The sequence below is a fragment of the Lynx rufus genome, unplaced genomic scaffold, assembly GCF_022079265.1.
Source record: "Lynx rufus isolate CCGP_SWC_20201006 ecotype Redwood Valley unplaced genomic scaffold, mLynRuf1.p SCAF_13, whole genome shotgun sequence".
Taxonomy (NCBI): domain Eukaryota; kingdom Metazoa; phylum Chordata; class Mammalia; order Carnivora; family Felidae; genus Lynx; species Lynx rufus.
The window spans coordinates 46,245,050-46,258,047 of NW_025814827.1; the positions used below are offsets into that span (position 1 = coordinate 46,245,050).

General features: G+C 54.2%; 2 protein-coding genes across 3 annotated transcripts; one reads left to right on the forward strand and one right to left on the reverse strand.

Annotated features, from left to right (window-relative positions):
- Positions 1-1,030: 1,030 nt before the first annotated feature.
- On the reverse strand, positions 1,031-2,306 carry CBLN3 (cerebellin 3 precursor). Its single transcript, XM_047074618.1, has 3 exons — positions 2,007-2,306; positions 1,580-1,699; positions 1,031-1,228 (listed from the first exon to the last, which is right to left on the reverse strand). The coding sequence occupies exons 1-3, from the start codon at positions 2,304-2,306 to the stop codon at positions 1,031-1,033; spliced, it is 618 nt and encodes a 205-aa protein (XP_046930574.1).
- A 972-nt stretch (positions 2,307-3,278) lies between these two features.
- KHNYN (KH and NYN domain containing) lies at positions 3,279-12,038 on the forward strand. Of its 2 annotated transcripts, none has more exons than XM_047075548.1 (8): positions 3,279-3,953; positions 4,064-4,284; positions 5,148-6,259; positions 6,387-6,517; positions 6,603-6,699; positions 9,742-9,849; positions 10,059-10,160; positions 10,713-12,038. In XM_047075548.1, the coding sequence occupies exons 1-8, from the start codon at positions 3,944-3,946 to the stop codon at positions 10,963-10,965; spliced, it is 2,034 nt and encodes a 677-aa protein (XP_046931504.1). In that variant the 5' UTR covers positions 3,279-3,943; the 3' UTR covers positions 10,966-12,038. The 2 variants fall into 2 exon arrangements, with proteins under 2 accessions (XP_046931504.1, XP_046931505.1); XM_047075549.1 differs by having other exon boundaries at positions 3,279-3,428.
- Positions 12,039-12,998: the final 960 nt, after the last annotated feature.

Genomic DNA, 12,998 nt, shown 5'->3' on the forward strand with positions numbered 1-12,998 from the left:
TGAAGGGATGAATCATAGCATCTAAGACAATAGGAAGTTTAAGAAGGAGGACAAAACAGCACAAATCAGGAGAAAGAAGAGAGGCTAGGACTAGTTTGGGACAGGTACAGTGAAGGTAGCTGAGAGAGCTGGGAGGGTGGCGGTGGCAGTCAGAATGTGGAGTCGTTGAAGTTCAGATCACAAAGGTTCTAGGAGGTGGCCGCATCATTGACGTGTGTCATGCTTGGAGATCAATACTTGCCCACGTGTGACTGTCTACCCCTACCTCCAGCTGTCCAAGGAAGCTCAGTACACCCACTCTTGGCTGCAGCAAACACACACACCCCACGTCTTAGGTGGGGAGGTGAGGGCCAGAGTCCATCGGGGACCTTGCACAGATGGATGCCCAGATTCACTGTCTGCTGGCTGCCCCAGTGTACATGAAAAGTGTGTACCATGTTCAATCTGGGCACATGGCCTTCCTGCCCCACCAGCCACAGGCTCTGGGCTGTCCTGTGGTCCTCCCCACACTTCTGCTGGTCGCTAAGCCTCCTGCCCTAGCCCACACTGTGCTGGCTCGGCTTCTGACTCTGCTGGCCAAGATCCGTGATGCTGGCACACCTCATAGGAAGGAGCCTGCAGGGTACACTGAGGCTGGTCCATCTGGGTCCCTGTGGGGGGGCCTGTCAGGCTCACCTGTGCCACCTGTCCCCAAATAGCACTGAGCAGAAGGCTGGGGGTGGAGGAACAGGAAGAACAGAGTCTGCAAAGTAGCACAGGCCTTGCCACCTGCCATACCTTGCAGGCACAAAGAGACGCAGTGGGAGGATGGGGGTGGGAGGGTAGGTGAGGGGGGCCAGGTCCCCAGACACCACAGCTCTACTCTTCACCTTGGGTGTTAGGCACAGGGTTCCATGCAAGAAGGTGGAATACAGGCAGCCAGAGGGAGCCTCTTTCCTACTCCAAAGATGCTGCTTCTGGGGCAGGAGAGGGCAGAGGGCAGAGGGCAGAAGGCAGGGGTTAGATTCCAGTCCTTGAAAGGCCTGAACCCTTAGAGTGGGAAAATGAGGAAGCCAGAGAAGCTTGAGTATTTCCAGCCCCCTAGTAGGTTCCCCCGACGCAGGCGCAGGGACACTCGGTCCCCAGGGTCCAGGGGCAGTAACACAGAGCTGGTGGCTGCCTCTCGGGTCACATCAGGGTCGTTGGCAAAGGCTGAGATGACGGGCCACGTGTTCAGCATCAGGCTCACCTGGTGAGATGAGCCCAGTTAGCACTTCTCCCTTTATCCCAAGATCCCCCACTTGCCTGAGGGCTTCTTCTTTTCTCCAGCTCCCAAGGGATACTCTGCAATCCTGGGAACTTGGGGCTCAGCACACGCTCAGTGGGGGGCTGAGGGATGGCCAGGGTTGGACTCAGTACCTCCTCCACACTCTCTGCTAGACAGGTCCTTTCCTCTCTTCCTCCTGCCAGCCGCACCACCCCCACCCCCCACCCAAGGACACCGTCAAGGGAGGGACTGCCTAGGAGTCAGCAGGACTACTTATTCCCTCTCCCTTCCCTCCCCTCCTGAGCCAGGACAGGGCCCCAGTACACAGGTCACCTGGACAGTCTGGCGGTTGTACACCTTCACCACATGGAACCGGAAGCTATAGACACCACGAACAGGGGCCACAAAAGAGCCCGAGGCCCGGTCAAAGCCACCACCCTCATTCACCAGGACCTGTGGGAAGCAGACTCTGCTGAGTGGGGATTGAGGGAAACTACTGGCTTATGGGACAGGGCAGTGAGTAAGGAAAAGAAGGGGTGGCAGGTAGATAAGAACAGGAGGAATGCACAGATTCACAAGAAATGATGAGAATGGGCAAGGAGGAGTGTGGGTAGGGGTGTAGGGAAGGGAGACAGGCAGCAGGGCAGAGGAGCGGAGGAGCACCTAGTCACAGTAGGGGGATTTTCCTTAAGAGCCAAGTGGGTTTGAGTAGTTGATTTCAGGTCATTACACGTCCCCTGGACAAGGGTAGGGGGATTACCTGGTCAAAGTAGATGGCCCCACTGGTGCCATTGTTGATCTCCCCTGCTGGCTCGTGGTGGTGGCTTCGGACTGCAGCAAATGCCACTCTTCCTGGGGGGGCCTCTCCCAGGGCTGCTCCCCCAGGCCCCCCTGCAGCAGCTCGGCCAGGCTCACAGACCACCAGGCATTCCCCTTCCAGGAGGACAGGCTCTGCCCCCTCTTGGGCCCACCCATTCCCTAGGGTCAGAAGTATCAGGGCCAAGGGCAGCCTGGGGCTGGGTGGGAGTCTTGGTCGCCAGTGTCGCTTTGCTCCTGGCATGGCTGAGTTGTTCTGTGACCCACAAGTCTTCCTGTCTTGTCCCCTCTTGCCGCTCCTTTCAGTTCCTGCTTCCCCCGGGGGCTCTCACCACCCCTCACCCTGCTCCTCAGCCCCCTCTCTGGGTCTCACTGTTAACCTGGTCTCAGCATCTCCCTCTCCATACCTCTCTGTACCCCACGACTCTGTCCTGCCTCTCTCTCCTGCTGTCACTGCAGTTCCCTCCTCCTTGGCAGGGCACGAAGTGACAGCAGTTGGGCGCTAGGAGGGAGAGGAGGGATAAAGCAGAGAGACAGAAGGACTACAGCCAGAACCCAGGGCAGCCCCTCTGGAGAGCACTGAAGGCTGGATCTGGGACCATAGAGAACTTGGTGTGTAAAAGTGTACATGTGCCTGTGAGAATGTGTGAGAGCCTGTAGGTGTATGCCGGTGAGCGTGCATCTATGCGCCAGACAGCTCGTACAGCCCCTCCTTTTCCTCATTCCTCTCCTCTTAAAATCCCTCACTAGTCAACAGCCCTCTCAGTGGCCCCTTTCCGCCATTAGAAGAAAGCGGGTGACCTTGTCTTTCCCCTACGATGGTGGTGGAAAGTGCTTGGGCCAACCGTGTCAGTATCTTGTGACCATGGGCCAGTCTCTTTCTCTCCTTGATCTTCCACATCTTCATCCGAAGGGATCCTCTTCACCTCCAGCTCTCAATGAGTGGTTCCTCTCTCCCGAGAAACAACTGCGCAGAACGAGCGAGAACCCAGATTTACCGGGAGAGGTGAACCCATCAGGCAGGCTTGGAAGCTGAGCCCAAGCGAACCCCTGGCGAGTGGGCGGGGCCGGGAGGCGGGCCGGGGGCGGGTCCGGGACGGTCCCGGCGGCAGGCGCGCGCTAGGGCCCGGAGCCCGCCCTGCGCCGGGTGGGGCCTGGCTGACTCCGCCCCGGGCCAGGAAGTGACTCAAAAAACTGTTCGAGATGTGGCGAAGACAGGTCCCCGTTGGGTGAGGACTTCGGGAAGGCCCGCCCAGTTTCGGGCTCCCAGCCCTTCTCCGCTGGGCCTGGGGCGCGGGTGAAGCTGGGGCCTGCAGGCACCAAGAGGCGCCCGCTGTACTGAGGCCGAAGCAGGCGGCCAAGGCGGGTAGGCGCGCTCTGCCCCGTGCCCCGGCGGCGGGAGCCGAGCCGGAGGCCCCTGTGCTGAGCGCGGCCGGGGGAAGGGCGCCGGGGGCGGTGGCAGCTGGCTGTGGGCGGGGACCCGGCTCGACCCCTGGGCCCCGGGTGGGGCCTTGGCGCTACCTAGAAGAGCGGCGGACGGCGGAGGGAGGGGGAGAGGTGGGAGGGGCTAGAACCTTGGAAATGGCAGACCAGGGACTCCAGAGGACATCCCAGTTCAAGCCCTGGTGCGGATTCATCTTTAAGAGGCCGTCTTGGACGCGGAGACTGCAGAGATCCTGAGGAGAGGGACTCTTTTGTCATCTATCCACTTCTGGCCTCCAGACCGAGCTGGAGCCCCCACTCTTCCTGCTTAGGGCTGTGGTCAGCCTTTTCCAAAGGCCAGATGCCCATCCCCAGTAGGCAGCCTTGTTTGCCCATGACTTCCTCTCCGGAGAGAAGACCTGGTTCCGGATAATCTGACATTCTCTTCCTACCCCCAGGATGGACCCAGGTTGTTTACTAGATCGGTATCGCGACCTGTTGATAGCTGGTGTAGGGTGGGAGACCCAAGATTTGGGTTAAGGGGACAAGGAGGCTCTGAGCTGCCTTCCCTCCTTCCAGGGCTGGGTGGCCAAGCAGCCATGCCCACCTGGGGGGCTGGCTCCCCGTCCCCTGACCGCTTTGCCGTGTCTGCGGAGGCTGAGGACAAGGTGCGGGAGCAGCAACCCTACGTGGAGCGCATCTTCAGCGTGGGGATGAGTGTCCTCCCAAAGGACTGTCCTGAAAACCCTCACATCTGGCTGCAGCTGGAGGGCCCCAAGGAGAACGCCAGCAGAGCCAAGGTGAACACCCCTCTCTGACCCTTTGGGGAACAATGTCTCCCTCCCCTACAGGGAGGCAGAGCAGAGGAGGGGCCGCTGGGGAGGAGCTCCACTCACTCCTTGGTTGTCTTACTGGCAACCTCAGTGACTGTCATCTTTTGAGGGACTTTGCAAATCTGTATTTATCTGGAGTTTTGGTTTCATTTGAGCTATGTTGAGCCAGGTTCTGCCAGGACTTAGAGACAGGTGATTCCACTCAAATCAGTTGTGCTGTTTTTGAAGACTAGAGATAATCCGGTTGGGCAAGCAGGCCCCACCAAGGAATTCACTGGGGGATGGGAAGCCAGGCCCCATTGCTTCCTGCTGTCAGAGGTTCTAGTACAGCTCCACTTACCTCATGGGGTGGCCTCATGACCGAGTCTCCCTTTCCTTATCTATGAAATGTGAATAATAGCAGTATCCACTTCATTGGACTTATTGTGAATGAGATAAAGCATGAGTCCAGCAAAAGTTAGCAAATGACAGTCCTTGTGATGGAAATCTACAACACGCATACGCACGCATACATATTTAGCACGAATACATATTTAGAGAGATGGCCTTGTGATCAGTTTATTATAATAATATCTTAAGTTGAGTCAGGTTCTAAGTGGAAATATTAGCTGTAGCCCTATCAGCTGAAAAGGGAAAAGAAGTGAGATTCTTGATCCCTTTTTAACCCTCACCTTTGTCAGGCTCTGTGGGGCTCCATTGATCTGCCCAGGCATCCTGGAACTCAGGGATGGGGTGGTGATGGTGTGCAATGGGCCTGAAGAGGCTACTGGGCCATGTAGAATTCCAGAAGTCTCCTTTTTTCCTATCCCCTATCCCCATTCCTCCCCCAGGAGTTCCTGAAGGGTCTCTGCAGCCCAGAGTTGCAGAATGAAATCCACTACCCACCCAAACTGCACTGCATCTTCCTGGGAGCCCAGGGCTTCTTCCTTGATTGTCTGGTCTGGAGCACATCAGCCCACCTGGTGCCTGGGCTGCCCGGCTCGCTAATGGTCAGTGGCCTGACTGAGGCCTTCGTCATGGCTCAGAGCAGAGTGGAGGAGCTGGTGGAGCGGCTGAGCTGGGACTTTCAGCCAGGGCGATCTCCCAGAGTCTCTCAGTGTGCTGGAGTGCTGAGAGACTTCTCCGCCCTGCTGCAGCCCTATGGGGATGCCCACAGAGAGGCCCTGCTACAGCTGCCCCTGGCTGTCCAGGAGGAACTGTTGAGTCTGGTGCAGGAGGCATCCAGAGGGCAGGGGCCCCATGCAATACCCCCCTGGGTGGGGGGGAGCCCGGGCCCACTGGGTGCTCCGTACCAGGGAGTCAGAGCTCTCTCGAATGAAGTCAGGGAGTCCCTGCACACTGGACCTACAAGGTGGCAAGAGTCAAGGGGAGAGAGACATGTTATGGAGAAGGAGGGAGGGAAGCAGGGTGGTCCCAGGGAGATGGATTTGGGGTGGAAGGAGCTGCCTGGGCAAGAGGCTTGGGAGAAAGAAGGGGCCTTCGGATCACAGCCAGGAGGAGGAGAGGCAGGGCAGGTAGGGCCCCTGACAGGAAAGGGCCTGGGGAAGGAGGGGGTGCCTCAGGACAGAGGACGGTTCTGTGTCCAGAGTGAGCCTCCTGGTGCCCAGGGTCCCTATCCAAGGGCCGCTCAGCCCCGGGGAGCCTCCCTCCTCCAGCGGTTACACAATGGGAAGGCCTCACCTCCAAGGGTGCCTAGCCCTCCACCTGCACCCGAACCCCCGTGGCACTGCGGAGACCGAGGAGACAGGGGAGACAAGCAGCAGGTCGTGGCTCGAGGCCGTGGGTCTCCGTGGAAACGAGGTACCCGCGGGGGCAACTTGGTGACTGGCACGCAGCGTTTCCAGGAGGCCCTGCAGGACCCTTTCACCCTGTGCCTTGCCAATGTGCCTGGCCAGCCAGACCTCCGTCACATTGTCATTGATGGCAGCAATGTGGCCATGGTGTGAGTACCTGGTGGGCCTGAGGATCCAAGGGAGGGGGATGATATGAACAGTTTTATGGACCTTGGGGACACATGCTGAGAGGCCCCGTCTCTGGGGCCCTAGAGTGCTGACCCCTTCCCACTGCAGGCATGGCCTCCAACACTACTTCTCCAGCCGGGGCATTGCCATTGCTGTGCAGTACTTCTGGGACCGGGGCCACCGTGACATAACTGTCTTTGTGCCTCAGTGGCGCTTCAGTAAGGATGCCAAGGTCAGAGGTGAGTTGGGCACAATGTTTTGTAACCCGGGATAGGCCCCACTTCAACTTGAGGATAACCCCATTGTGCTCCTCTGTTTCTCTAGAGGGCCACTTCCTGCAAAAGCTATACTCCCTCAGCCTGCTCTCTCTCACTCCCTCCCGAGTCATGGATGGCAAGAGGATCTCCTCCTACGATGATAGGTACTTGCTTCTCTCCTGGCCCCAGTATTGAGATTCAAGAAGCACAGTGGGGGCAGCCGAGGCAGCCCCTGACCCTTTGTGCGGTCTCTAAGTCTGGGCAGCGGGAAAATGGCCAGTTATTCCTCCGCGTACCTGGATGAATCCAGGCCAGAGGAGACAGAAGGTAGACAACTGTGTTTGCCCATTCATTCATTTTTGATTCATCAGACTAAATGATGCCTTGTATTTATATAGTGCCTTACTGTCTAGAACATACTAGTTTAATGGGAAGCTGGGAAAGCTGGTGACATAAATAACTTCTTACGGCCCAGATTTCCAAACATGTAGAGAAATCCCCCTGGAAGTACCGGTGTAGCTGTTCAAAATAACAAAGGCAAAGGAAGAAACACAACGCGGCCATACTAAGATGATACAAAACGTGTTACAATAGGAACATCACTGGACTTAGAAGTTGAAGATCTGAATTTGAGCCCCAAGTTGTACCTACTCCTTGACTCTGACTACAGACCAGTCTCTTAATGGGTTAACCTCTTTGTCCCAGGGTCCTCTTCTATCTGTTCACCCTCCTTGTGAATATCAAAAGAAGCTAAGGTATGTGCTTGCCTCACTCAAGGTGCCAGGCAAGTGTACAGTGATAGTCCTTGACTTGTCATGGACCCCCTCAACTATGGCAGTAGGTCTCATGTCTGTCACACAGAAATGCAGACATAGGGTAAGAGTGGTTACCTTTTTAAAAAATTTTTATGTTTTGTTTTTGAGAGACAGAGCCTGAGCGTGAGTGGGGGAGGTGCAGAGGGAGGGAGACACAGAATCCAAAGCAGGCGCCAGGCTCCCAGCTGTCGGTGCAGAGCCCGATGTGGGGCTTGAACTCATGAGCTGTGAGATCACGACCTAAGCTGAAGTCAGATGCTTAACCGACTGAACCACCCAGGCGTCCCAAGAGTGGTGGTGAACTCTTAACAAACAAAGGCTATACTACATGCCAAAGGCAAAGTGAGAAGTTAAAGCTGTCAAATTGTTTAAATAAAAAATCCAGGGCACATTCCCTCCCCAGGGTACACGCATAGAGGGGGAAATGGGCAGATTTTAAAAGCCAATTAGTTATTTGCAATTACAAGTTCTTTATTCCCTAGGATTTTCAGTCTTAAAGAAAAAAATGAGTTTCCAAGCCACAGTGATTATATATTTTGTCTTTTCAAATACTTTTTTCTCCCTAACGAACAAATGGTATTCTACAAAAAGGCAGTTCACTTTCTCCCAGTGCTCTTCTGTTTTATGTCTAGATTTCACAGATTATCCAAGACATGGAACCTTTCCACACCAGCACTGACACAGAATTGAAACTGAAGAGCGAGTCAGTTGTAATGAATGTTAAAGGCACGTGTCTGTTATGTAGGTCCCGGTAGGCGGACAGCACAATATGAATTTGGAATTTTGTCTAGTTACAGTGAGTAGTAGAGTGGTGCATAGCATAGGCCTACTGAATGAATACTGCTGAGCAACAGAAGAAGTAACATGACAGTAAAATACCCTTAACCTGCAAATACCTTTTCTATTATCATATGACACCATGTACATTTATATGTCGTCTCCTTCGTGCGTTTCCCAGACAGAAACTCAGAACCAGTCATGTTACACCTAATGCTTATCACTCGTTCCCTGTTCACCACACTGTCTTTCATTTTTTAAAAAATTTTTTTTTTCAACGTTTATTTATTTTTGGGACAGAGAGAGACAGAGCATGAACGGGGGAGGGGCAGAGAGAGAGGGAGACACAGAATCGGAAACAGGCTCCAGGCTCTGAGCCATCAGCCCAGAGCCCGACGCAGGGCTCGAACTCACGGACCGCGAGATCGTGACCTGGCTGAAGTCGGACGTTTAACCGACTGCGCCACCCAGGCGCCCCCACACTGTCCTTTCAAATACTGCCTGCCCACTTAGCACCTAGCAGTAGGCACATGGCCTGTATAAGGAGGTGGGGGTGCTGGGAATTAGGGAAGGCCTGATTATTGATTTCAGAGCCCAAACAAACCATAAACCAAACACTATGGCATCTCAGAGGAAAGGGAGCCCCCTTCTGGTGGGGATTTTGTAGGAAGGGAGAGATAAGCAAGTTTTTTTGTTGATTGAGGATGTGGGCTGGGCCCCAGCTTTTTGGTTTCTAAACCTGTTATAAAAGACCCCCACCCATTGCCTCGAGAGTCCTATCCCATCTTGTGGAATCAGAATTACTAAAGTGAGGCCCAGGCATCTCTTTTTTAAAAGTTCCCTGGTGATCCTGTTCATCCAGTGAGGTTTGGGAAGCACCTCCAGATGGAGGGAATCGTCTGAGAAGCACGGTGGCAATCAGACAGCACAGGGCATGTTTGGAGAACAGGGTGTTATCCATTGATTTTGTCAGAGTTGAGAGTACATTAGAGAATACCAGAAGAGATACGGCTGTACAGGTAGATTGAGCTGGGTTCTAGAAGGCCGTAGCTGCCAGCCCTGTGGACTTTATTCGGTAGATAAATGGCAAGGAGGGAAGAGTTTTGTTTGGGGGAAACGCGTGTTCTTTTAGGGGAGGGCAGGAGAGACTTGAGGGTGGTAAATGGCTGGGGTCAGGGCACCCCTTATCAGGAGGCTATGCAGTATCTCAGGTGCAATGTTCAAATAGCTAAGGGTAATGGTAGGACTGGAAAGGAAGGGGGCAGAGTGGAAGGCTCTTCAGAGGAAGAGCATGATGGATTTGTGACTGATGGGGGAGGATGGAAGGAGACAGAGCTGGAGCCAGATCTCACGGTCTCTCATGAATGAGGCACAAAGTGTTGGGTGGAGGGTTGTGGTGGATAGAGGGGATGCTCTTGGGAGACCATGCGGATTTGTCTCTGTTTCCTCTCTTAACTATGGCACCCGAATCTGGCAGTCACCTAGTGACTGGGTCAAGGTGAGGTGGGGGGGGGGTCAGATCTCCATGCCCAGAAGTGGGTCATGGAAGTCGATGATACTCTGGGGTTGGGGCCTTGGAGTATCCCAGAACGGCTGCCGTGGTTTTTGAGACAGGTTCATGGTGAAGCTGGCTGAAGAGACCGACGGGGTCATTGTCTCCAATGACCAGTTCCGGGACCTGGCGGAGGAGTCTGAGAAGTGGATGGCGATCATCAGGGAGCGGTGAGGGAACCCTCCCCTGAGAACAGGGCGCATACTCGGACCTTTCTCTAAACCAGTTCTGTTCTGCCATCGGGTGAAGACTCTGGGAAGGGGCTTGATATTGCCTTGAAGGATACGGTGGCCAGTAATTTTCTGGTGGTGCTGGTCTCAGCTGTCTGGGAGGTTCTTAAGGGTCCCTCTGTGACCATACATTCTCTGTCCCCATCCAGCCTACTGCCCTTCACCTTTGTGGGAAACCTCTTCATGGTTCCTGATGATCCATTGGGGCGAAACGGCCCCACGCTGGATGAGTTCCTGAAGAAGCCAGTCAGGTAACGCCCCAGCTTCTCCTAGACAGCCCCCAGCCCTGGCCCTCTGTCTGAAGGGCTTTGTGGACCTGGAGACTTGGGGGGAAGTGTGACCTCAATCTGGGCCAGCTTAATTCTTCAGTGGTTCAGGTTGCGGTGGGCTTGGTCGAATTTAACTGCTTTTCAGGGAATCCTGACATAGACCCTCCAGGCTGGGAGGGAAGCTTCCCCTGATCCATGTTTGGTGGATTATTTGGAACATGGTTGCTTTTACTTATAGCCAGTTGTATTTAGCACATCTGTGCCGAACCATGAAGTAAGTGGTCAATGTATTAGACTAAAACTAGATCATACCAGTGGGAGGGTTCATCTTCCTGGCTCCAAAGGAAATGTCCTCCCCTTCAGAAGTGGGTTGATACTGCCGCTCAGTGGTCATCTTGGGGAACTTCAGGACCATTCCCCACCTCCCCCCTCCCTCCAAGCCAGGAATAGGCCAGGCAGTTAACTGGGATGCCCCCTGGGCTCTAACTTCCCTCCGTGATGCTCATCAGCTTTTTTTGTTCTGTTTCTTCCCAGGGCTCAGGGGTCTTCTAAGGCTCAGCATCCTTCCAGGGCTTTCACAGAACATGGTCATCAGCAGCAGGGGAGAGAAGAGGAGGAAAAAGGCGGTGGTGGCATTCGGAAGACTCGGGAGACAGAGCGGCTCCGGCGCCAGCTGCTGGAGGTGTTTTGGGGCCAGGATCACAAGGTGGACTTCATCCTGCAGCGGGAGCCATACTGCCGGGACATCAACCAGCTCTCGGAGGCCCTACTGAGCCTCAACTTTTGAGTCTCACCTGTCCGAGTGGCTGCTATACCGTCAGCCCCAGCCTCACCCAGCTCAGCATTTTCTGTGAGGGTCCTTGTGCTGCTCAGATCCTGACCTAGACTCACTCTGAGTTGGTGCGACTTGATCTCATCTGGAGTCAGGACCTCAAATAGCTCTCAGGAGGTTCTGCTCAGCCTTAACTTCTCAACCTTGCCATAGCACAGGGTTTCTGTAGGGAGTGGGGGCTGCTGGGAAGAGTAGGTCCTGGAGACTGGGACTGCTAGCTCCTCCTTCAAATTGAGTTGGGGATGGAGACGGGGGTGGGGAACGAAGAGCAGGTGGCAAGAAAGCTAAGCCTTTCCTTGCCCTGGCTTTGGCAGGTCAGAGGACAGGTTGCTTCCTAGGCCTGGCTGGGAAGGGGGATGCTGGGCCCTGGGGAGGCTAGTGTTATGGGGTCTGGGTCACAGTGGGGCAGCAGGGAGCTGGTGAAGGCAGAGGGAGACTTGGCTTCCGGTCTCAGCTATGCCTGTCTGTGACCTTGATTGAGCTGCTTGGCCTTTACTTCTGTGTATAAATCAGGAGCAAAAATGCCAGCTGGGAAGAGAAATGAGAATGTGGGGGAAAGCTCCTTGGAGGAAAGTTACTTGCATCAAGTCTCAGGTGTGTCTGTCTGTGGCTGCACAGGCTTCCTAACCAAACCTCACTGTCAGAGAGCTGAGGATCCTCAGTCCCCAGGGCCCGTGCTCTAGATTTTAACACTGCGTCCTCAGTATAATGTGCCCTATCATGGCTGCGTCCCTTTTGGGCAACCCCCCCAAATCCACATTTATAAAACAGTTAATTAGGGGTGGCTGTTTGCATTACCAAAATACTCTCAGGGTTCCTATAAATGGCAGCTCTCCTGTTGCATTCAAGTGTTTGTTTACAGATTAATGAATGTGTCAGAAAGTCCCCGTTGAGATGCACTTGCTGAAGTGTTGAGTGTTTGCCAAACTGATGAAGCCATGCTCTGTCTGCAATGACAATGTTAATGTGATCTGACCCCAGCATTTTCTCTACAGAACACATTTACTGCATAAAGTGAGGCCCCCTTCTGCTCTGTGTGCATGTGTATGGGGATGGAAGGGTTTATAGAGGAGGTATTGAGATGAACCAATTATCTGGAAAATGAAAACCAAAGGGTCCAAGTCAGAAGGCACCTGACTGGCTACCAGATCAACCACTGTCATCCTGATTCCTACATCCTGTCCTTTATCTGCTTCAAGTCCTCCTGTGCCAGAAAATTGACTACTCCAAGGTTGCACATTTCATCTGTGGACAGTATTGGTTGCAGCCCCCAAATATGCTTTTCTGTTACATCTACCTTTGGGTGGGTCATTCTCTCAGGAACAATACAGAGCCCGTCAACTTCCTGAAGAGTCCAAGACCAGATAAAGAAGTAGGACAAGTGCCCCTGGATTCTGTGCTGTCCGGGCTCTGCAGCAAGTCCCTGGACATGGTTCTTTTACGGCTGTGGACATCTCCCTGAGTGGCACACAGCGAGTTAAGTACTGCCATCTCCGTTCTTCATTCCAGCAATTAGTTTTGGGGAGCTGGATGATGGAGAGTGTCTCCAGCTTTTCTCCCATTAGGGCTTTATAGCACTAGCCTGTATGGACCTGACCTAGGGGCAGGTGTGTGGCAAAGAAGCTAGTTGTGGGGTAACTGACTCATAGACAACTCCTAGTCCTCTGGGAAGAAAGGAGATTGGGTAATCTGGCCCCAAACTGGGGGCTAGGGGGAACTACTTCTGGTCAAGGCGTGGCACACAATCAGGACAGTAGGCCAGAGGGACCCAACTGTCCTTTCGTGCTAGGGACTCTGGTTGCTTGAAGTCAGCCCAATCAGATGAGAGGCAAGTCCCAAGCTTCTTACAGGTGGGGATGCTGGCTTTGTCCTACTGCAGCTTCATGAACTAGGGCCAGCGGGATTGCTTTATTCACTGCTGTTCAGTGGCAGACTGAAGGCTGTCCTAGACTGAAGCCTTGTCTCTTCCTCTGCTGGCACCCTAACGG

Bases quoted from the DNA above. Each gene is read 5' to 3' on its own strand.
- CBLN3 (XM_047074618.1), bottom strand. From the start codon at position 2,306: ATGCCAGGAGCAAAGCGACACTGGCGACCAAGACTCCCACCCAGCCCC. The intron at 1,700-2,006 runs GTAATCCCCCTA...TGCTTCCCACAG, and splicing joins GGGCCATCTACTTTGACCAG to GTCCTGGTGAATGAGGGTGG. The intron at 1,229-1,579 runs GTGACCTGTGTA...TCATCTCACCAG, and splicing joins ACAACCGCCAGACTGTCCAG to GTGAGCCTGATGCTGAACAC.
- KHNYN (XM_047075548.1), top strand. The intron at 6,260-6,386 runs GTGAGTACCTGG...TTCCCACTGCAG, and splicing joins GGCAGCAATGTGGCCATGGT to GCATGGCCTCCAACACTACT. The intron at 9,850-10,058 runs GTGAGGGAACCC...GTCCCCATCCAG, and splicing joins ATGGCGATCATCAGGGAGCG to CCTACTGCCCTTCACCTTTG.